This window comes from Mus caroli, unplaced genomic scaffold (genome assembly GCF_978045245.1).
Source record: "Mus caroli unplaced genomic scaffold, Mus_caroli_1 scaffold_13, whole genome shotgun sequence".
NCBI classification, from domain to species: domain Eukaryota; kingdom Metazoa; phylum Chordata; class Mammalia; order Rodentia; family Muridae; genus Mus; species Mus caroli.
Genome location: NW_028227268.1, coordinates 22,827,790 through 22,846,737, shown reverse-complemented (window position 1 = coordinate 22,846,737; position 18,948 = coordinate 22,827,790). Strand labels below are relative to the sequence as shown.

Here is an 18,948-nt window from a genome sequence, read left to right as displayed (position 1 = left end):
CCATGAATTGTTCCTGTGCAGCCTGGACTCATCTTTTAGGGATCCTGTTATGGCTTGCGCATAGCTTTGCTGATAGTTCACACACTGAGGAGTTCAGCATGTCCACTGGCCACACAGGACAAGAGTAATGGAACTCCTTCATGTCTTAGGGCACTGTAGGGAATTAGACCCACAGCAACAGTTTCTGGGCTTCCATTCTTCACATTCTTCACCTAGCCTTTGAGAGGTGGGCTAATGTAATTATACTTTTTGGACAGCAGGTGGCACCAAACTGTAGTTAAGTCTTTTTTTTTTTTTTTTTTTTAATTTATTTATGATGTATACAGCATTTGCCTGCATGTATGCCTGCAGGCCACAAGAAGGCACAAGAGCTCACTTTAGATGGTTGTGAGCCACCAGGTGGTTGCTGGGAATTGAACTCAGGACCTCTGGAAGAGCAGCCAGTGCTCTTAACCTCTAAGTCATCTCTCCAGCCGTGACAAAACAATTTTAGTTAGTGTTTATTAATCACTTAAAATAGTGCATTTCAAAATGGTATTTTCATACTCCCCTCCCTCTCTCATCTATATCATTTACCTGCATCCTATCTTCTATCTCAAGTCTCAACTCTTATTCTTTCTCCCTTTCCTTCCTTGCTGGTTTTCTTGTACTTTCATGTCTTGAAGACTTACCTTTGTGAGTATGTGTGTGTCTCTGTGTGTGTAATTAGTATTGTGCAGTGACATGTGTGAGTTCCAATGCTCACAGTGCATATGGAGATTGGAGGACAACGTGGGGTGTTGGTTTTCACCTTCTGTAGAGAGCCAAAGAAGTCCCTGTGCACACAGACAAGCACTGGAGAAGCCAGGAAAAGTTCAGCACCAGGCTTTTCTCTTCAAAGGAAGAATGTGTTTACCTGCTCTCCCAGATGCTGGGAGAGAATATACTTTACAGCCTGGCGATCCTTTCCTATCTGTTGAGCTGGGCTTGATCTGTAGCCCCCAGAATTTACGTTTTGCTTATCCCAGACCCTTTCATCTCAATTCCTGGGCATTGATTCTAGGCCTTAAAACCCATCCATCTGAGAGAGGCCACTTGCCCTTTACATCAGCACAAGTGACTTCCATGTCATTTTAGGGCCAGGCCAATCCTGACATCCAGAGCCTCTTCTCTGTTTACCTTAGTCATTTTTCTGAGACCCAACATCTTGGTCACTCTCTCTGAGTCAACAGTACCCATCCTTGTGAAAGAAGCCAGATGTACTTTGTCAATAATTTCAATGTAAACATGTCTTAAGCCCTGCTGTACTCACAGATGTGAGTTAATTGTTATCAGGAAACTTTCCCCCTCAAATTGTGCTGTTTTTAAATGTGGCTGAAATAAATGACCTGGTGTCACACTCTGGAGTTTGAACCATGGACAGCTGACGAAGTTGATCTGAACCAAGTTTTATTCTAACCTCACTCGGATCGTTTCAATGAAGACCGTAAAGCCTGCAGGGACACTCACCTTTCCAACCCCCTCACAACCTTCCAGTTTGCTTTCTTTGAGCCAGAGTCTCTTGCTTTTCTGCTTCCTAGGCTAGCTGATAGGTAACCTCCCATCTCCTTCCAGGACTACCAAGACTGCAAACGGGCGCCTCCACCTCCAGCTTCATGTGGTTCTGGAGATTTGAACTTACGTCCTCACACTTGTGTGGCGTGAGTGTTTTACCTCACTGAGCCATCTTGTCAGCCCCTTCTCCTATTTTTTAAATTCTACCCATTAGAGGAAATATCTGCTACTTGTCTTTAATGTCTGGCTCCCTTTGCTTGGAGTCTGATTCCATTCACTTTCCTGCAAAGGACACAGTAACAATCTTTATGGCTAAGTTGTTAGGGTTTTGCTGCAGAGCACCTTGGTAAATCTGGGGTCAAGGTGTGCCGCAGAGATCACACCACACAACAGAGATTTGTTGGCCTGGGTGTGGGAGCAAAAGGTTGTCTTGGTGTGGGGACACAGGGGAGGGGGTGGTGGCAGAGAGACAGAGACATAGACAGAGAGACAGAGGGAGAGAGAGAGACAGACAGTGAGAGGGAGAGGGAAAAGGAGGGAGGAGGAGGGAGGGAGGGGAGGAGAGAGAGAGAGAGAGAGAGAGAGAGAGAGAGAGAGAGAGAGAGAGAGAGAGAGAGAGAGAGAGAGAGATTTGTGATGGGCGGACCTTTTAAAGGGTTGGTATCTGGCGATGCTTTAACATAGCTACTGCTGTTGAGTCTGAGAGCAGGCTTGGGGAGCGCCTGACTTCTAAGATTCCTCCCTTTTGTTTATTATAAAAAGTGAGGACTAGGAAGGAGTGATCGGGAGCTGGGGTGCAGGCACCATGATCTTTAGACTGCTTCCTGATGTCAGGAGTGGGTAGGGGGACATTGATATCTTCGTGGACCCAAGAAAGCCGGGATGTTTTGGCCAACTCCTGGAAGAGCAGGCTGCTTCACGTTTAAGTCTGCTTAGAAGACAACCAAAGGACATTTAAAATCTTGAGCTTGTGACCATGTGTACTGGCTAGTTTTGTGTCAACTTGACACAGCTGGAGTTATCACAGAAAAAAAGAGCTTCAGTTGAGGAGATGCCTCCATGAGATCCATTGAGGCATTTTCTCAATTAGTGATCAAGGGGGAAAGGCCCCTTGTGGCCATCTCTGGGATGGTAATCTTGGTTCTATAAGAGAGCAGGCTGAGCAAGCCAGGGGAAGCAAGCCAGTAAGGAACATCCCTCCATGGCCTCTGCATCAGCTCCTGCTTTCTGACCTGCTTGAGTTCCAGTCCTGACTTCCCTGGTGATGAACAGCAGTATGGAAGTGTAAGCCAAATAAACCCTTTCCTCCCCAACTTGTTTCTTGGTCATGATGTTTGTGCAGGAATAGAAACCCTGACTAAGATACCATGATAATTGTAGTCAGTGTTTACCAGAGCTAGCTTTTTAGAAGTACATTGATTAATGTTAAAATGTTTGAAGTCCTAATACAGCAATGGTTTAGTGAGGGAAAGAAATCTGAAGCATCTTTCATTTTCTATTCCATAAGTCACTTGTGCCCCTCCCCGTCTTAGTGCCTAGCTTTCGTCTTCTCTCGTAGTTTGCAAGCATCAGAGCACCTCCCCATTGTTGCTTATGGCCCCTAAGTGCTTTAAAAGCCACAGCACATGTGCATTGGACACACACGTGTGGTTGTCTTTCAAAAAGCTGGATGTATAAAGTACAGTGACATACCTGGGCTTTGACAAGGAGAAAACTTGCCAGAACAACTTAGCGGCAAACACGCACAATTTTTAGTTATATTCCTCACAGACTTCGTGGCAGAGAAATGCTCCCTCCACTTTCATGCATGACGGCGGTTTGGGTTGTTTTCAACTCTTGGTTAATTGTGACTAGTCCTGGCCACTATAGAGAGCAAAAGCAAACTTCAGCCTTCCAGGGCTGAGGTGTGTGTTAGGGACTAAGATGTGAATTGATTAGTGGTAGAGGTTTTCCTTCAAGGTGAAGAGAGTGATTTGGAACTAGGTCATGAAGTTTTCACACAATGCTGTGAATATATTCTGTGACAATGAAATGAAGTTTCATGTTGCTTTTAAATTTTAATTTTGGAAAATCGTATCATTTTATGTGTATGAATGCTTTGCCTGCATGCATGGTGTCCTCAGAGGCCAGAAGAGGGAGTTGGCTTTCCTGGGACTGGAATTATAGGCAGCTGTGAGTCACCAAGTAGGAACTGAGAATTGAACTCCAGTCCTTTGGAAGAGCAACCGGTGTTCTTAACCACTGGACTGTCTTTCCAGCCCCCATGAAGTATATTTTTTGAGGTGGGATTTTCTGTGAGACTGCAGTGTTTTTGATTCACATAACCTGGTATTCTGGCTTTACTGCCCTGTAGCTAAGATTGCATCAGATAATCCCCATGTTCTTAAATGACATCAGCATCGTTTCTCTTTGATGTTTTCACACGGAGCCCCAAAGGAAACATTCCCGAATGGGTTAAAATGTAGATAATTTATTCACAGAGAGACAAGGCTCAGCTAATGGGCTACCTTTGATCTAAGAAAGTCAAGTCCACAGTTCATCTGACAGGCATGGCTAACCTGTGGCCCGTGGGCTGCATATGTCTGAGGGTAGTCATAGTCATGAGCACAGCCCAACACACTGGTAGATGACAGCAGTAGCATGTAACATGCCTGACTAACATATTCTCTTTATTGGGGTGAAGAGTTATAAATACCTAACAACAGCCAGGTAGGTCTGGCTTGCTATCAAAAGGACCGTTTGGCCTCTCTTTGCTCTCTCTGACCCCTTTCCCCCCCCTCTCCTCCCCCTCCCTTCCCTCTCCTCCCCAATCCCCCTCTCTCCTCCGTCTCCTCTCTCTCTCCATGTGTTTACTGCTGGCCTCTTCTTTCTCTTCTCTCTCTCTGTCCTTCTCTGTCCTCTTTTCCTCTCTGCCTCTATTCTCCTTTTAACCCCCCTTCCCAGGCCCCCAAATAAACTCTGGTATACCTCAGTGGGAGGAATGCCTTAGCATGAGCCCACTGAGGCACCCGATCCCACCACACCCCATCCCACTGCACCATACCATGCTCTACAAAACGTATCACAAGTACATGCACACACACATATGTACATATATATGTACATACATGCACACCCCCCCATGCATGCACACATATACGACATGAAAATAGGAGGACTCATTTGTGAGGAGGAAGGGATCAGTAGGAGCTGGGGTCCAGGAGCGACCTGGGAGTGCAAATGCTCAGAATACATCCTGTGCATGCGTGAAGACGTCACATTATTCTACTATTAATTTATGCTAATAAGGAACAACCACAAAATCACACATCTCTATTAATATGATTGGATTCTAGGCCCACGTTTGCTCTAATCTCTCCTATATTTGGAATATTGCTGTAACATTATATTCCTAAGGGGCAGTGATTATGAAAATGAAATCACTGTAAGTCTTAAAATTGAAGGAAAGTTAGTACTTCATCACCTTATTCCTATTATTGGATGTCTACCTCACTTCAACACAAATGCTTTCTTTAGTCCCAGTTGCAGATGAAGAATGCGCCAGGCACACATTTCCCAATGGTGACAGGAAATAAGTTTCTTCTGTCAAAGTGTCAGTGGAAGTACTCTTATTTTCCCTGACCTTGTCTGGAAATCCTTGTGAAAACCTGAGGGGGCCAGACCTCCTAATTAGTGCATAAACTTCACAGGAATCCAAAGTTGCTATGTGTCCACAGTCTGTAGCACAGCCAGGGACCTTTCAAAGACAAGACAGTGGCAGCCAGTAGGGGTAAGTTGCTCAAGGAAGGTTTATTGACTGTAAAGAAATGCTGACAGATGGCTGTAGGGTAATCAGGTGAGCCCTCACGTTTGCAAGTGACTTCTCTCCAGACGGATGGGGAGTTCTGCCGCTGCTGGCTCAGAAGGAGAAAGGAACAGAAGACAACAGGACAGACATTTTTTTCTTCAAAGTCTTGCTCATTTCCCAGACACATTTCATGCCTTGTCTCCTTTGAAGCTTTTCTTCTTCTTCTTTTGCTCATGATCTTTGCTAATTGCTTTGAGATTTCTCTTCCAGGGAGTGGAGCCTAGTGGTAAGTATCTTGCTGCGCTGATCCACCTCCTCTAGAACTTTCTTAACCACTATGGCTTTCACTGAATCTGAAAACCGAGCGTTAAAAGAAGATTTTCACCAAGGGAGAAGGAAATGAATAAGAAGGAACATAAAGGAATAATAAGATGTTTTTTCCAAGTGTAGGTAGAAAGCACAAATACGATTCATCTTTGGTGGATTTTGATTACTTGGTTGGGCCAAATCATGGTGACTTTTGACATTACTGAAAATAAGCATTCGTGTCTAAAGTTAGACATCTAGCATGCAATGGCATCTACTCTAAGTCTTACTGTAAAAACAATGACCTGTGTACTGGAATTAATGAGGGCTGACAGAATAATGGAATTTCCCTTTTCTTACCCTTGATTTGGTTTCCAGCATTTCCAGATCCATAATCTTTAGACTTGTAACTCGAAGACTTACAGGCCCTGTGAAGACACCACAAAAGAGTAAACGTGGAGGAAATCCCTTCTGTTGTAGATCCACTGTTAGGATTTCTCTTGCTCTTTGGAGAACAGGATCAGTGGGTCACAGCTGAAAGCACTCTAACGTTAAGAAGCGACAGTTTTAAATGTTCATTCCTTGCTCTGTTAGATGTTGCTAAACGCTGCTGATTCGTTTCCTGGCAGTGGAGTGCGGATGCTTAACACTTAACATCCATGGTAACAGAGACAGCGCATTTGTTCCTGGTCACAGTCTGGTCACGGCTCTAATAGTTCAGCGCATCCCTCAGTGTCAGTGGGGAAAGGTTCTGTGATTGTAATGGATTCAGAGGCAAAGATTGTTCAAATATCATTGCTAGGGTTGCATAGTGTTTACATAAAACCTACGCGCTTTCTCCTATACCTTGAATCTCACCCATTCTCCTATACCTTGAATCTCCGGGACACTTACAACACTGTGGTGTGCAGGTAGCTGCTGTTCTTTAAGAGGAAGATCAAGAGGAAGCCTGTGAGTGTCCAGCACCAATGCACTGTTTCCTTTGCGATAGTTTCCTGCTGTGGGTGCTGGGATCCACTGATGTGGAAGAGATGGACACGGAGGATGGAGGACAAACAGCATTTTCCACATAAACCCCTCCACCTACCCTTCATCTCCTCCTATGAGGAGGCAGTAGGTCTCGATCTCCTTCTCCAGGTGCGCCTTGACATTCAGCAGCTGCTCATATTCCAGCTTCTGGCCCTCGGTCTCCGTCCTCACCTGGTGCAGCTGCTCCTCCAGGGCGCTGATCTGAGCCTGGATCTGAGCCAGCTGCGTGCAGTAGTTGCCCTCCGTCTCCGTCAGGGAGCACTCCAGAGAGTGTTTCTGTCAGGAGGAACAGAGAGTGGGTGAGAGGATGCCCAGCTGTTCAGCTAGCTGTCACTAGCTATATGTAGTAGCACATGCCTTTAAAGCCAGTACTTGGAAGGCAGAAGCAGGTAGATCTCTGAGTTCCAGGCCAACCTGGTCTACATCACTGAGTTCCAGGCCAGTCAGAACCACAAATGAAATCCTATCTCAAAACAAAAACAAAACAGATAACAAACAAACAAACAAACACCACGTCCTCAGTGATCTGCTGCTGCAGGGAAGCACTCTGAAATGACATACAAAAGGGCTGGAGAGGTGGCTCAGCAGCTAAGAGCACTGACTGCTCTTCCAGAGGTCCTGAGTTCAATTCCCAGCAACCTCAGGGTAGCTCACAACATTCTGTAATGAGATCCAGTGCCCTCTTCTGGTGTGTCTGAAGACAGCTACTGTGTACTCATATACATTAACTAACTAAATCTTTAAAAAAACAAAACAAGACAAAACAAAAGTATATGTGAATGTCTTTTTGGCAGCAAGTGGGGCCTTTAGAGCAGTATGTGGAAATTTGAAACAAACTTAGGGAGCTGTAGAAGATTCCTTCCATACCGTGGCCAGGAGAGACTGCAGTTCTATCTCCAGGGTTTGGAGCGTTCGCTTCATTTCCGTGAGCTCATTCCTGGCTGAGGTGGTGGCACCCACGTCCTCGGTGATCTGCTGCTGCAGTGAAGCACTCTGAAATGACATCCAAGAGGGGCAGATTTTAGTTTTGTGAAGAGCACAAAAGCACAGAGGGACAACATTGTTCGGCAAGAGTTACCTTCTCTTGGAACCAGGCCTCGGCGTCCCTGCGGTTCTGCTCAGCCAGGGCCTCGTACTCGGCTCTCATGTTGTTCAGCAGGACGGTGAGGTCCACCCCCGGGGCTGCGTTCATCTCCACGTTCACGTTGCCTCCGGCTGCGCACTGCAGAGCCTGCATTTCCTAGGGGCAGAGAGGTGTTGAGATTAAGTCAAGCGGGACATTCAGGGAGTCTAGACGTTTTTTCTCCTTGGCTCTGCAGTGACCATTTCGACACATTTTATAGCTCCTCTCCATTTGACTTATCTCTCAAGGCCAATGAAGATAAAACTACCTCATCAAGGAGCCTGCTTCGTTCTGAAAGAATCTTAAAGGACCCAGAGCTATTTATTAGTGAGCCCAACCCTCTTCTCGAGGCTGCATGTCCTCAGTTTAGCTCTGAGACAGAGTAAGCCTTCATTCCTTCACAAATACAAGTCCTTAAACCATTTTAAAGAATAGCCTCCTGGCTCTTATTTGGATTGCTTAAATATGATTTTATTCTGTATTCTTCAGTCAGGTAGAGAGCACTTTGATATTTTCTCAGCTCAGGGACTCCCTGAACATAGAGCATAACCAAAAGGTTGAGTTCAGATAATTTTGAAACAGTTGAAATGATATAAATAGATAAATAAGTGTGTGTGTGTTCTCACGTGCCTGTGCACGCTCTTGTGCTCTGGAATGTGTACAGGGAAGGAAGGATTCAGCTGCTTGTTAAGTTTATGCAATCATTATAAAGTCCCTTTTGGACTTTCTTGTCAGACAGATCCCTGTGTGATTTCTGGTTCTGGCCAATTGTAAATGTGTTAATTTGGGAAACTTATGATTTACCTGAAGATTGGAGCCCCTTATAAAAATCCGTCTCTGGGTGGTGGTAAGAGAAGTGGGAGAATTGTTAATAAGACTGTGACTTTTCTGGATTGTTTGCCACGGGAATGCTGGCTATGGTGATTCCTGTCATCTGGAGAGCAGGAATCTGTTCTGCTGTCAGACTCCGCAGTATTCTGTCTGCATGGCATGCTGTTGGCGAGCAGTTCTAAGAGTGTCTATAGACACAGGTGTCCCCACCAAGTCTGTGTGAACTGACATAGCCTAGGTCGGCTGTCTGCTGTAGAGTCCTTCCTCCCACCTCCTGAAGCAGGGCAGCTTGCTTTCCTGCATGAAGTCAATCTCCAGGTCCTTATATAATGTCCTTCCTGTCTCTGTCTCTGTCTCTGTCTCTGTCTCTGTCTCTGTCTCTGTCTCTGTCTCTGTCTCTGTCTCTGTGTGTGGCTTTAAAGACCACAGGACTTAGGGAAACCCAGTTCAACAACAAACAAACAAACAAACAAACAAACAAACAAACGAAAGTAAGATAAAACTAAAGGAAAATCTGTGGCTGGCCATCCATAAGCAAAGCATTTTTAAAAATCAATTGCTCCTAATTCCCCAGCAATTCCCCAAGTAACCACCACGGATTATAACCACATGTGAATGCATAGAGCCAAGTGAATGCTGCGATTCAAGTAGTTTAATTTACAAATTATCCTCAGGACTAACCACGTAGCATGTTAGCCTTTGCTCCGGATTTAAGCTTTTGTGTTCACTATGGATCTTTGGTCATTTAAAAAAAAATCAAAGACTTAAAACATCATCCCCTCACCTCATTTTTTAGTACAGAAAATATGGACTGTAAAAACAATGGCTTTGTGGTCAAGTGAGAACTTTTGAAGGATGCTATAGGCCTGGAAGTGACGTTCAAGTATAACAGTTTAATTGTAGTTTCACCTTTATCACTGTGTCTATTAAGAATATTTCAGGGGCTGGAGAGATGGCTCAGCGGTTAAGAGCACTGGCTGTTTTTCCAGAGGTTCTGAGTTCAAATCCCAGCACCCACATGGTGGCTCATGACCATCTGTAATGGGATCCGATGCCCTCTTCTGTCATGAAGGCATACATGCAAATATAAATAGCTCTTGAAAAGCAAAAATATAGAAGAATATTTAAAGTGCTAAATGGAACATGCGTGTTACACGACTGCCCTCAAGGCTCAGGAATAATTGTGAAGAAGGTGTAGAGAGATTAAAGAATCAGAGGTAGTGCAGGATGTCAAGGTAGGAGTGATTTCTGGACCCAAAAGCGTGGTTGCATGTATGACTTCACAGCGGTAGTGACAGCGTTCACGAGACTCACACAAGCTCAAGCCAGACAAAACCCTAGCATGGAGTTGGAGAGTTGGGCACAGAATCCTACCCCTACTGAGGATCTACTGGCATTTGATGGCAGTGGGGAGAGGAGAGTTCGTTTTCTCCAGCGATGTGACCCCTGGGAGTGACTACAGGCCAATGTGCATTTCCAAGAGTAACTAAGCAACACTTGACGGACATGGTGTGGGGAGGGGAGAAGAAAACTCAAAGTTGGGTGGGTGGGGAGGTGAAGACCGAGAGGATGGAGATGGGGGGGGATTAGGGGAGAAGGGTGGATATGATCAACACGAATAGAATTCTCAAAGAATCAATACTAATACTATAAAAAAAAAGAATGTCATACATACTATTAAGACTGAATACTGAAAGTATGCAGTTAATGCATGCTGCTGTGATGTAGAAATTTAGACTCAGTTTTCTTAGGATGGCCTTTAAAGGACACTCATTTCATCTAATTGGGTTAATTGTCTAAGTAGTCCAATTAATATAGCGATAATGACAGCCAGCCGCTGATCTTAGAAGCCTGATTGTTCTGGAAAGCATGATTCTCACCGCCCCCTCCCCCAGCCGTGGGAAAGTGGGCATAGGAATAAGGGTGAATAATACAGGTAAGTAACTCATCACCTGCAAAGACAAGCTGGCCTCCTATGATGTGGTCTGGGACTCTCTAGAGCAATTTCTTGCTTACGAGGGGAGGGGTGGCGCTATTGGCTGAGAGGCGGCCAACCTTACCTCTTTGTGGTTCTTCTTGAGATAGGTCAGCTCCTCGCTCAGGGTTTCGTACTGAATCTCCAGGTCAGTGCGGCACAGGGTGATTTCATCCAGAACCCTGCGCAGCCCGTTGACGTCAGCCTCTACGCTCTGGTGGAGAGCCAGCTCGTTTTCGTACCTGCAAAAGCGTCAGGGATTTTTCCAGTTTGTCACCAGGTTGAAGACAGTCACCAATCATGGAGGTACTCAGGACTTTTGAAGTGGCAAATCTGGCCACTTTTGTGACTTCTTTGAAGTATGTTATACACTTACTGTTTTTTTTTGTTTTGTTTTGTTTTTGTTTTTGTTTTTTAAATATGAGAGGCATTTGACAGAACAAAGAAGCAGATTACTGGACTCTAGTTTTATAAATAATCACTAAAACTAGCCAGTGTATAGAAAAGCAAGAATATTCTGTTTTTTTTTTTTTTTTCTAAAAGAATCTAAGATGTGTTTTGATCACACACCTCTGGCTCCCTAGTTCGCTACTCTCAGTCCCCTTGAATAGTCCCTAACATGGCCCCTCCTATTTTCATTTGTGTGTGTATGTGTGTGTGTGTTTTTTTTTTGTTTTTGTTTTTGTTTTTTTTTTTTAACTTAGCGCCCAATCAGTGCTACCTGCTGGGATCTTGATGGATCTTATTGGCTTGACTTTATTCAGGTACCCCTTGAATGCCTCTGCGAAGGCTGGCCTCTCTAGAGCACTTCCTCTTCCTCCTCCCATCCTCTGGCTGGAACATTCTTTTCACACCTCTAGGTTCATCTTGCTTACTTTAAATCCTAGCACTTTCTAACGTTGGAGTAAGACTGACTAGAATTTGATGGAGGGATTAAAAACAACACTGAATTAGGACCGCACGGATCTCCATGGATTCTTTTCGCTCCCGTGACTGACTTACTTGAGTCTGAAGTCATCAGCCGTGAGCCTGGCATTGTCAATCTGCAGTACAGCATTGGCATTGCTGGTGGTGGAGGTGATGATCTGGAAACCAGGAGTTTGACTTTTTAAAAAAGCTATTTATCACAATAATTTTAAAAGGTAAAGGTGGTATTTATTTATTTATTTTGGTAAAGGTTTTTTTTTTTAATGTTAGAAAATGCTAAAAATGATAAAAACCAACTAAGCTATCAGTCAAGGGCATGTTTAACATGAAGTTAAAGACTTGAATCTACTTCATGATTATTTCCGATGCCTTTAAATGCCCTTAAAAATACCACTAATAATCATGTAGCATGCTTTTTTTTTTCAATAAAAAGAACATTTAGATAGTAAACTATGTACATGTGACGTGCAAAGATATAATTTCTTACCTGGTTTTTAAGATCATCAATGATGGGGAAGTATCTACTGTAGTCATGATCGAGACCTCGGCAAGACCCAGGTCCAAATTTTTCATACCAGCCCTTGATCTTCTGCTCCAGGTCAGCGTTGGCCTCCTGCAATGCTTGCACGTTATCCAGGTAGGAGGCCAGGCGGTCGTTGAGGTTCTGCATGGTCACCTTCTCATTGCCGGAGAGGAGCCCCCCCTCGTTCACAGTGAAGCCAGCACAGGAGTTGGCCACCCCCGTGTTTCCTCCCGTGGCGCTGCCCCCGAAGGCGCAGGAGAAGCCACTTCCAATGCCTGCCACGCCACATGCATTTCCAGCTCCGAAGCTGGCTCCCCTGAGCGATCCTGTGCTGGGGCGAGCATAGGACCTCCTGGATCCACTGGAAAGGCGAAGAGACATGATCTCAGGGCAAGCGTGTCGCTGAACTGTGTTCTTGGAAGTCAGACTAGAGTGCCTTCTAACCCCGATGCTTTTGTTTGCCCTTTTATAGACAATTCTCAAGGGTGTTCTATGAAATTCTGCCTACATAGGGTAAAGCCTGGCTTGCCAGCCTCAGCAAGTTAACGTAATTGGATGATTTTTTCTAATTAGTAACTAACTTTGTTGGGCTCATTTCTGTAGAAGGGCAGTTGCCCCTAGGTCAGTGTTTATCTGAGAAATGGATCCGGGTGGAGCAATGTCAGGCTCATTATTACAATTTAAAATTACCAGTGAGTCATAGGTTACTTCCAGCCGAAACAGATAACGCTTGCGGCTCCATCATGGAGAAGGGATTTGGTATTGGGGGTTTTGGGTTATCTCGCCAAGACAGGTTTTGAAGTTTCCAAGACTTTGCTTTGCTGTGTCGATTCTTCTTACATTGGTATAGAGGGGCAGCAGCTATACATTTCCTTCACACTTGGCCCTTCAGTCACTAGGTTGTGGTTGGCTCATTTGTTCTGAATTCCTCATCACAGCTCCCGATGGGAAATCAGCTTCCATTCCGCTGACATGTGCAACATACTCCGTTGACACTTATGCGTGAGCGTAGTTGTCTCCTCCTCTCATCCATTGGTAATTAGGAACACACCCCTAATTGCTGGTATGTTTTGTAGGAGTTTGGAAGGACATCAGCGTGTTTCCTGACCTCACAGAATTTGAAGCCAACTTGGAAGGAAGAATTTCATCTTTCCTTCTGTGGCTCAGTTGTAAGTCACGGGGAGGTAACTATTCACTGATTGTGGGTCCCTATATATTGTATGAAAAGCCCACATTTAAATAATAAATTGAAATTACACTTATCTACACACACACACACACACACACACCCGATGTCTTGTTACGTACACACAATGGAATGACTAAGTCTAGCAAATGACCATAGACTTCCCTCACATATTTCTGTGGTGAGAACATTTACATTGCACTCAGCAGTTTTCATGCGAAACCTGCGTCGTCATTAATGTAGTCACCTAACTGTGTAATGCCTCTCCTGAACTCATTTCTCCTCACTGAAATTCTGTGCCCCTCCGCCAACCTTCTCCCCTGTGTGTTTCTGTGAGATCAGTGAGGTTGAATCCCTTTCTGTCGGTGTGCTGACAGTTTCTTTAAAGGAGTGCCTTTTAAGTCAGGTCGCTTTCTTGTTGTTGAGTTAAGTTCTTCATGTATTTTGGGTGCTAAATTTTATATGTTTATAATTTTTACATGAAATTTATACTTTTGACATTTTCATATACATATATGTAAATAGCATTTCATATATAATGCTAATATTTATATATTTTGGATACTAAGCAATCTTATTAGATACTGCCACGGCGGCATTTTCTCTCAGTGTGTGGGCTACTTCTCTACTCTGCTCCTTTCTTCTGAGGAAGATTTTTAGTGTTCTGTAGTTCTGTGTTTCTAATTTTGCATTTGTCGACTGTATTTTTAGCTTAGTTTTTTTTTCACCTTGCCACATTTCCAGATGACTTAAATTTGACTCCCAGCACCCATGTCAGGCAGCGCACAACTGCCTTTACCTTCAGCTCCAGGGGATCCGATGCCCTTTTCCGGCCTCCACAGGCACTGCACAAATATGTGGCACACACACATACAGATATGCAGACACGTATGTACACATAATTAAAGATAAAATAATCATAAAAAAGACTTTTTCAGACATCTCAGGAGGTTTTCCCTTGTGCTTTCTCCAGTAACCTTATTTTCCAGGCCAAAGTTTTAAGCATTAAATGCATTTCAATTTTTTTTTCCATATAGGATAAGGTAAGGACCCAAAGTCTTCATTTTCTCTCCAGTTTTCAGCATATATTTTTACTGAAGAGACTGCCCCTAGTGTATTCTTGGAATCTTAAAAAAAATTGATTGTAAATACATGGGCTTATTTCTGGGCTTTTCATTTTCATCTGCCAGGCTATAGGTGTACGTTTGTGTTGGAACACAGTGTCTTAAATTACTGACGTTGGTAATAGGTTTTGAGGTCAAGGCAAGTGATATCTTTAATTTCATCCTTTCTTCTAATTGCTCAGGATGTCTGTGGGTCCTTCTGAAGCTCCTTGAGCATCTTCCATACGAAGCTTGCTTTTCTATCTCTGGGAAAGGTCGAGATTTCACTGAATTGTATATTTTAAAATTCTCAGTTCTTTTAAATCCATAAACATGAGGTATATCTCCATTTCTTTTTGTCTTTTGACATGTTTTAAAGTGGTTTTTTTTTGGTATCCTTTTGAGAATTTCATGCAATGCACATTGATATTTATCCTCCAACTCCTCCAAGATTCCCATTTCCTGCCTTCCTGATTTTGAATTATCTTTCAAAAGTAATTCCTTGGCTCCAATTTGTGCTGCTCATATACTCCTGGGTGTGGGGCCAGGAGCATGTGTATTAAGAGGCTGCTCATTGTGTAAGCCTACTGGGGGCCACACCCTTAAAAGAAAACTGATTCTCCCTCCCCTTGTTGCCATCATTTAGGGAGTTGTTAGTGTAAAGGCCCTTCATTTCCTGTATTACGTTTTGTCCTTGGGTACTTTTGCGCTATGGTAAGGGGATTGCTTTCTTCTGACATGCTTTGTTATCATCGAGCAGAAACACTGCTGATTTTCATATGTCGATATTGGTTTCTACACCTTTACTGAATTCATTTATTAGTTCCAACAATTTTTGATCAGGCATTATACACACAATTCTCTCTGTGTGCGTATGTATGTGTGTTTGTGTGCATGTGTATGTGTGCGCATGTGTGTGTGCGTCCTCCACCAGAGGTCAATTTCCTCTAGTGTTCTCTAATTATATCTTAAAAAAAGATTTATCTATCTATCTATCTATTTATTTATTTATTCATTTATTTAATGTATGTGAGTACACTGTCACTCTGTTCAGACACATCATTACAGATGGTTGTGAGCCACCATGTGGTTGCTGGGAATTGAACTCAGGACCTCTGGAAGAGCAGTCAGTGCTCTTACCCACTGAGCCATCTCTCCAGCCTCCCTCTACTTTTACCTTTTTAAGAAGTTACTATTATTATTGTGTGTGTACATGTGCGTTTGTTGTATTTACGATGTACACGCATTCCGCAGCACAGGCATGGAGTCCTCCGGCTCTGGGGAGTTGCTGCTCTCCTTCTAAGCCAATGTGGAGTCCAGGGGGTGTGCTCAGGTCCTCAGACTGGAGCGGCAAGTGCTTTAACCACTGAGCTACCTTGCCACCTACCTCTACATCAGTGTTTTGAGATAGGACCACTTGCTGAAGCACGAGTGCACCATTTTCTCTAGACTGGCTGGTCAGCCAGCTCCTAGGGCCCTCCTCTGGACCCCCAGCACTTGCCAAGTCTTGCTTTTGTGTGGGAGTTGGGAATTCAAACTGTGGACTTCATGTTTGCACAGCAAGAACTTCTCCCACTGAGCCATCTCCCTAATGCTGTTTAGGATTTAAAAGAGATCAGCCATCCTGGGCTAGAGCACTGGCGTCCTTAGTGTTGCGAGCCTGTGCTTCTTGGCTCCCAGCGCTCCCAGTGGGTGCTTCACAGCGTTCACAGCTAGGCAAAAGTGCTGATTATTATTGTAGTCATTGTCATTGTCATGATTATTAATTACTATTATTGTCATTTTGTCTCAGAGGGCTGCAAAACATCTTCCAGAGCCTTGAGAGCTGGCCAGGAGGGAGGAAGCTTCCTGGGAAATCACGACTGTGACTTCTCCATGTCATATAGTCAATGTGATTTGTCATAGAGTCAGAATGTCTTCGGCAAGAGGTTCTTGTTGCCAAGGGGAACCAAGAGCAATGGCAATGGTCTGTATTATTGGGAACGGGTCTCCAGGATGCCCTTGATCAACAACTTGAGGGGAAATATACCCATATATTATGTGTATATATATGTATGTGTATATGTATGCATAAACACACACAAATGAAAAGGTAGTAGGTTTTCATGTGGCCTTTTCAAACATCCATAATGTTAGTTATTTATCCCTTCACCCTCCCCTCTGCTCTGCTCTCCCAGCCCTTCCCCCACCTAAGCCTGCATCCCCATCATCTCCTTTCCCCTTTATATAACCCACCTTTCATTCATCTTTAAATTGTTTTTTAATCTACTCTCCTCTTCCTTTTTTTTCTTCCTCTTCCACCTCCTCTTTATCCTCCCTTTCTCTGTTGAGAGCCAGATTGACCTAATGTTTCTTGGAGCCCTGATGGAAGTACAAAGGGAACGTTTATTCTGTGTCCTTGCCCAGGAGCAGATGTCTGGGGCTGGGGCCAGAGTCTTGAAGGGGTTAAGGTTTCTATCCCTGGAACTTGACTTTTCCCACTGGAGAGACTGGAGTTACCAGTCCTCAGGCTGCTGTGTGTTTGGTCTATAACGCTGCTGAGATACCCTGTGCTCTCTGTGCAGCATTGCTTTATTGGCCTCATCCTGGCTGTGTCCCATTGTATGATTTTTCCTACTGGCTCTGTCCCATTCCTCCCACAGAAATAGCACACAGGGTGCCGCACTCCTTACTAAACTTGCTCGCCATAGGACGTAGCAGACCTCCCGATTCCAAACTTATCTGCTTCCTTGTCTTCTGAGACCCTGGTCTTCTCTCACAGGACCTGTCACTGAAGAAGAATGGCATGCTGCTCCAGGTCTCTCCTCCCTTTCCCCCTCCTTATTCTTTCCCTTGGACAGCATTTCATATATTAGGCTGGGCTAGAGTTGGCTGTGTAGTGCAGGCTATCTTCACACTCATGACTCTCTTGCCTTGCTTTAATAAGTGTGGGGATTAAAGGCATGTGCAGCCAGACCCATGTTCCAGCCACCTCCCAACTTCACCCCCTCCAGTTGAATCGAATTTGTGCTTCTCATACGCATATGGGGGTGGAGCCACCCACTGGAAATGGTCTACTTAACAAGGGTAACACCCCCAAAAGAAAATTGACTCTCCTACTCCTGGAAGCCATCCACTGTCAGTACTGCCTCGGCTAAGGGTGGGGGGCTTGGGAATCCCTCCCTGCTCCATTCATGTTTGTTGATTGGCTTGATGTTGTGTTCATCTTATGTGGGCAACCACAGCTGCTTTGAGTTCATGGATGCAGTGGTCCTGCCTGTTTCAATCTGGTCCTCCATGGCTTTTGGCTCTTAGAGTCTTTTCCCATCTTCTGAGATGGACCCTGAACCTTGGGTCCAGGGATGTGATATAGATGCTCCATTTATGACTGAACACTGCATGGACATTTATTCTCTGTGCTTTGCTGAGTTGTGAGTTTCTTTGTTAAGGGTTGTTCACTACATAGTGTCAGGTATGGTCTTGTGCACAGAGGCTGTCAGTAAGACACCCTGCTTGAGTTCTAGGCTTGCTTTGCCATTGCTGTGGGGCTGGAGGGAAGTGGAAGGAGACCTAAGCAGGTTCAAAACCATTCCCTGATCATCCCTCTAAGCATCAGAAGCGTGAACGAACCATAATGAGCCATGGATACATTAACACCCATAGAAGACCAAAGAGGTCATTTACACAGCAAATTAGGATTTGGGACCCAAGGTTAGGACTGGTGTCCTTTCTATTGTTATTGAGGCAAATGTGACATCGAGGTGAAGTACTGTGTTTTCTTATTACATCCTTGGCATAGACTTATGAGGATCAGCTGTGGAAAGGGATTAGAAGCAGATATTTAAAACTAATTAGCAACAGAAGAGCTCTATTTATGGAATGGCCAAAGGTTCACAAAATAAAATCCAAAGCTACTGAGGTTGTCCCATTTCTTGGAAAGGCTCACCAAAGCACTGGGCTGGGTAGACAGATAGGAACTTTATGGTGACACGGGAAGAAAAGCATGAAAACCATTAGGCCTTTCATCCCAGAGTCTGACCTGACTCTTCTTCCGAGAAAGACCAGAAACATCAGAAAAATACCATCAGAAATGTCTGGTGCAGCCCAAATGGCCTGCGGCATAGTATACAACAGACACAGTACACATAAACAAATGTCTCCAGAGACACCCGTCAGGCTAAATCGTACTTCCTCAGGACCAGCATGATACATACATCACTCTGAGTTTCTAACACTCCTTTCTCCTTTGTCTGAACCACACCTCCATCTATCTATCTTATAACCTTGTTTACTGAAGGAATCTATTTTTAACCTTCTTCTAAGCTGCAATATTGGAGCAATATTGACGAGATGAGAGGGTCGTTTCCTGTAACCTTTAGAGATATAACCTGAGAGGTACCAAAATTCTATATATACCTTTGATAAAGACACCTAAGTGTGACTTTCCCAGGAGAAGCCCACACTGATGCTTGGGTATGTCTCACCCCTGTCCCAAACACCTCTCCATCAACCCCCATGCTTTAGATCTAAGTTAAAAATGGCTTTTGAGTAAATCTCCAACTCTGCTTCATATTGTCTGTCCATGAAATTCCTTTCTCTGTCAAAGCCAAGGGTCCTGGTGCCTCTGTTTGCGTTGCCCAAGACAG

General features: G+C 44.3%; 1 protein-coding gene across 1 annotated transcript; it reads right to left on the bottom strand.

Annotated features, from left to right (window-relative positions):
• Positions 1-5,364: 5,364 nt before the first annotated feature.
• On the bottom strand, positions 5,365-12,415 carry LOC110304989 (keratin, type I cytoskeletal 25). Its single transcript, XM_021176718.3, has 8 exons — positions 11,999-12,415; positions 11,587-11,669; positions 10,670-10,826; positions 7,734-7,895; positions 7,523-7,648; positions 6,714-6,931; positions 5,987-6,054; positions 5,365-5,673 (listed from the first exon to the last, which is right to left on the bottom strand). Exons 1-8 carry the CDS (start codon positions 12,413-12,415, stop codon positions 5,564-5,566), a joined length of 1,341 nt encoding a protein of 446 aa, XP_021032377.1. The 3' UTR covers positions 5,365-5,563.
• Positions 12,416-18,948: the final 6,533 nt, after the last annotated feature.